Raw genomic sequence first — 4,808 nt, 5'->3', positions numbered from 1 at the left:
GCTTATTAACGTTAGGCAAAATGCAGATGCTGTTTCCTCTTTCTAAAATGAGTTTTGAAGTCGTGGCAGTTGTCTAGCTCTCGCCATAATCTTTAACAGCACTGCAATCTCAGCACTGTGTCAGCTCTAATCCTCTGCTTTGAACGGGATTAAATTAAAATGGCCTGAGCCAGGCGAAGATGGATGAGGGAAGGCGACAGGACGAAAATTGGTAACTATTAGTATCTTATATTTTACTGTTTTTTGTTTCAATGAGATGAAATTCGTATAGCAAACTATTTTAAAGTGAATAATTCAGCTTATATTTCTTGATTAATAACCAGAGGACTAGGAAAGGTGGGTACATAGTACTTTGGGGGAAAGCTCATTCAGCTATGACCACCCACAGGCAATGGACTAATGGTTTTGGATGCACTGGGCCTGAACTTCAAAGCTATTCTCTGGTAAGTGGATGGCTGAAGATTGGTTTTAATTTTTTTAATTTATTTTTCCTCTCCAAAGCCCCAGTATATAGTTGTATATGCTAGTTGTAGGTCATTCCAGTTCTTCTATGTGAGCTGCCGCCACAGCCTGCCTACTGACAGACATGTGGTGTGGTTCCACAACCGGGATGCGAACCCGGGACACCGAACCGGTGAGCACCGAACTTTAACCACTAGGCCATCAGGGCTGGCTCTGAAGATTGGTTTTAAAAGAAAGCTCTTCACTTTAGGAGATATTACATTTATTGAACATGTAGCATTTACTCAAATGCAGCACTTACTAAAATCACAAAATATATTTTTATATGAAAATAAACCACAAACAAAATTATATTTCAGATATTTTTTATTTCTTCAAATTTGTTATCAGGAGTGACTGAAATACAAAATATAATTGAGTCCCATCATCATCATGGAAATGGCTTTAAGAGAAACCTGGTCAGATGAATATTATTGCTTCCCATTTTCAACCAGTAAATAGTTGCCATTGATAAATAGACAGCCAACAGTCTGCCAAGAATGCTCAAGATATGTTATATAATACAACATGCCTGTTCACAGCGGGGGAAAAGTAGGAAATAACTTATGTAAACTTCTTGATTTCATCATACAAGACAAGCACAAAAGCACCACCCATGCCTCTGAGAACATTGGACCATGCACCCTTGAAAAAAGCTTTGGGTCCTTCGTCACGAGCAATCTTCCTCCAGCAGTCAAGCGTGCCTGTGTACATGATATCAGCTGCGAAGAATAAAGACACGGAGTTGGTGACCGAAGGCTGATGAAAGTCCTAAGATTTGTGAGACTAAACCAGAGCCCCACTTCTAAGAGCTAATGTCAGTTTTCAAAAACCTGACACTTACATGTTAGCGTGGCCAATACTGAAATATTAATGCTGTGACTAGAGAACAACAGGCATATGTAGAGTACCCATCAGTCTTAACCTCTAATACCATTTAAGCACCCTCATTCACAGGCATGCGAAGGGCCTGCTCAAAGGCAACTGTGCAGCAGACACAGACCAACCAACCCCATCCTGTGAACTGAACAGACTGCTGTGTTTAAAGTCACCCATCGCTAGCTTGTGTCCATGCCCCACGCCCGTGTCTTTATCTTCTGCTCAAACTTACTCGCTTTGCGCCCTGACTGCATCATCATGCGGCGACGAACAGTGTCAAATGGATAGGAAGTCAACCCAGCAACCGCCGTGACGGACTGTGCGATCATCCAGCTGATGAAGATGTGAGTATTCTTGGGATCTGGAAGCATTCCTGAGAACAGGAAAGAGACACTTTTACCAGAAAGCAGAGTTTAACTGACTTCTTGTTTTCCACCTCCCTCCAAATTGCATCTGCACACAAGGCTTGTACTGGATGACCTTGGCTTCCTTCAGCAATTACAAAAAATCTCTGGCTCCTGGAAAATTAGGATAGCATGACCTTTTAAACTGTCTCATAAGAACATAGCTTCAAAGCACAGAGCAAACTTACCCTTTGCGGTGTCATAGATACCGAAGTAGGCAGCTCGGTAGATGATAATACCCTGCACAGACACGTTAAAGCCTTGGTACAGGCCCTTAATCCCATCAGATTTGTAGATCTTAACCAGGCAGTCACCGAGGCCTCTGAATTCCCTTTCAGCTCCAGCTTTGCCCACATCAGCCGCTAGACGGGTACGGGCAAAATCAAGAGGATACACAAAACACAAGGAGGTGGCCCCAGCGGCACCCCCTGAGGCCAGATTCCCTGCAAAGTAGCGCCAAAACTGGGTCCTCTTGTCCACACCACCCAGGAAGATCTGCTTGTATTTATCTTTGAAGGCAAAGTTGAGCGCCTGGGTGGGGAAGTATCTGATGACATTGGCCAGGTTACCACGCCAGAAGGACAGGACTCCCTGCTCCTTGGGGATCCGAACCACACAGTCTATAATGCCCTTGTATTGCTTCTCTGCGGTGATTTGCTTGCTGGCATGCTGCACCTGACCGACAAGAAGGAGGCCAACAGGGAGAGTTACAACCACGGAGAAAGGAAAAGGGAAGAGACTATATTATCTCAATTAACGCTCCCACTTTTCCCCAAATCTAGTCTTCTATATCACACAGGCTGGACCCTTCTAGCTTTGTCACAGGTGATCTGCACCACTAGAGGCATTAAGCCGCCACCCCTTTGGGTGGGGAGGGGGCACATTCAAGCGGATCCACGACCTTTAGACCTGGGAGAAAGGTCACTACCTTAGACTCAGGTGCCAAAGCATTAGGGCGAGTCCCATGTAGGGCGCGGTCACCTTGGTGACAGTGGCCTAGGCCTCTGGAGCTGCTTCCCTCCTGCTCCGCCCCCACTACTCTCCTAGAGGTGACCCATGGGCCACCACCCTTACGCCCGTGCGGGGGCGCCCTCTAGAGCCGGAGCGGGAGAGCGCGCCGCGCGGGAAGGCAGGCCGCGGGGACGCGCCGGCGGGCGCGCGGGGGCGGCCGCAGAAGGCACACGCGCTTCCCGGCGCCGGCTTCCGGCCCGGCGAGGTTTAAGCGCGGCCGCTGGCTGCGTGGCCGCTCAACCGGCCGCATGGCGTCCGCAAGGCTGTTATTTCCTTGTCGCGACCTTGAGGTCGTCGGTAAAGACAGGTGTTCCTCTTTCTAGCGCCGGCGTTCAGGCTTCGCCTTTGACTCCAAGGCTCGGAGAAACAGCCACTCCCGGAGAGCCCGGGTTCGCTGCCTCCGGGATGCCAAGGCCCTGGTCTTCCTCACCTCCCTCCGCCCCAGACCCCTTACTGAATCCAAAACCTCAGGTCACTAAAGCACCTCCCTCAAGTCTGCCTTTTGGTCAGACTCTGTGGCCACCCCTGCCCCAAGCTGCCACTTCTCTGGACATCTCCAAAGGGTTCTATCTCCTCCATCTCTGAGACACTGATTTCTGCGCGCCCCCCTCCCCCCACTTCCTGGTCGGGCTCTCCGATCCCGGGACGTACCTGCAGCAGCAGCTTGACACGCTCGATGGGCGCTACCGCGGTCTTGGAGATGGCCGCGGCCACTCCACCTGCCAGGAAGTCCTTGGCGAAGGACACGGCGGCATCTGTCATAGTGAAAGGAAAGATGAGGCGGGCGACTACAGGACTGACTCAGAAACCGGCTTCGACTCCGGGGCTCTGGGGCGGAGCGAAGCAAATGGCCGATTTATATACGGGGAGCCGGCGCCAGGGCGGCCGGCGTCGGAGGCGGGCCAGGACAGGCGCCGAGCCCCAGAGCGCGGGGCGGCGGGGCCGCTGATTGGCTCAGCGCGCGGTGGGAGGAGCCACGGAGTCGCTCCCGGGGCCGCCGTCCGTGCCGCCCTGGCTCGCCCGCGGCGCCTGACCTGGCCGGAGGAGGGGGCGGCCCCCTGGAATACCCAGGACCTGGACGCGGGATCCTGGGAGAGGCCTGGGAGTGAGGAAGGAGGGGGAGGTCACGGTGTGCCTGGACAGAAATCTCTGGAACATGGCTGGGACAAGGGGGAAGCGCAGGATTTAAGGGAATGCCAAAAAACCCTCGGTAATCAAGATAGATAATCTTTAATGCAATATTTAAAAAATTCATGTAGGCAAACTACAGCCCGCTGGCCGGTCGCCTGTTTTTGTAAGTAAAGTAGGATTGGAGCTCCAGGTCTGGGGCACGTGAGGCAGGGTCATTCAAGTGCAGGGTGGGATCCTGTCTTTATTTTATAAATTTTGATAATTTGCTCACTATGTTTTTTTGCATTACTTTGGAGTTTTGAAAATAGTACATTATAAAATCATTTATCTGGGCCGGCCCCGTGGCTTAGTGGTTAAGTGCGCGTGCTCCACTGCTGGCGGCACAGGTTCAGATCCCGGGCGCGCACCGACGCACTGCTTCTCCGGCCATGCTGAGGCCGTGTCCCACATACAGCAACTAGAAGGATGTGCAGCTATGACATACAACTATCTACTGGGGCTTTGGGGGGGAAAATAAATAAATAAATAAAATCTTTAAAAAATATTTAAAAAAAAATAAAATCATTTATCTTGATTACTGAATTGTTTAGCTCCCCCTTAAATTTTGCGCCAAGGGAAGTGCCTCACTCTCCTCCCCTGAGACCTGGCACTGCCCTGGAGCTTCACCATGAAGCTAGAGGAAATTGGGAGAACAGCAGAGTTGGGACACTGTCAGCATGCTCCAGACTCGTTTGCAGTTTAACAAAATATTAAACAAATACAGTGAAACAATGATCTCGCAGGCATTGGCAGAGGAGGGGCCAAAGGACTTGGCTGGGGGTGGGGAAATTATTTCAGCCAGAAGCCAAGTATAGAGGTTGTGCCAGGAAGGTTCAGAGGCTG

At 50.5% G+C, this 4,808-nt stretch overlaps 1 protein-coding gene across 1 annotated transcript; it reads right to left on the bottom strand.

Annotated features, from left to right (window-relative positions):
- Nucleotides 1–810: 810 nt before the first annotated feature.
- Nucleotides 811–3,626, bottom strand: SLC25A5 (solute carrier family 25 member 5). The gene is made up of 4 exons (XM_058536592.1): nucleotides 3,447–3,626; nucleotides 1,973–2,459; nucleotides 1,613–1,753; nucleotides 811–1,223 (listed from the first exon to the last, which is right to left on the bottom strand). The coding sequence occupies exons 1-4, from the start codon at nucleotides 3,555–3,557 to the stop codon at nucleotides 1,066–1,068; spliced, it is 897 nt and encodes a 298-aa protein (XP_058392575.1). The 5' UTR covers nucleotides 3,558–3,626; the 3' UTR covers nucleotides 811–1,065.
- Between the last annotated feature and the right edge of the window lie 1,182 nt (nucleotides 3,627–4,808).

The sequence above is a fragment of the Diceros bicornis genome, chromosome X (genome assembly GCF_020826845.1).
Source record: "Diceros bicornis minor isolate mBicDic1 chromosome X, mDicBic1.mat.cur, whole genome shotgun sequence".
In the NCBI taxonomy this organism is placed as follows: Eukaryota; Metazoa; Chordata; class Mammalia; order Perissodactyla; family Rhinocerotidae; genus Diceros; species Diceros bicornis.
The sequence above is the reverse complement of the archived record's forward strand: the minus strand, read 5'-3'. Positions and strand labels throughout refer to the sequence as shown.

Excerpts from the sequence above, each read along its gene's own strand:
- SLC25A5 (XM_058536592.1), bottom strand. The coding sequence starts at position 3,557 with ATGACAGATGCCGCCGTGTCCTTCGCCAAGGACTTCCTGGCAGGTGGA. Across the intron at positions 2,460-3,446 it reads GTGTCAAGCTGCTGCTGCAG|GTGCAGCATGCCAGCAAGCA; the intron begins GTACGTCCCGGG and ends CTTGTCGGTCAG. Across the intron at positions 1,224-1,612 it reads GCAGTCAGGGCGCAAAGCGA|CTGATATCATGTACACAGGC; the intron begins GTAAGTTTGAGC and ends TATTCTTCGCAG.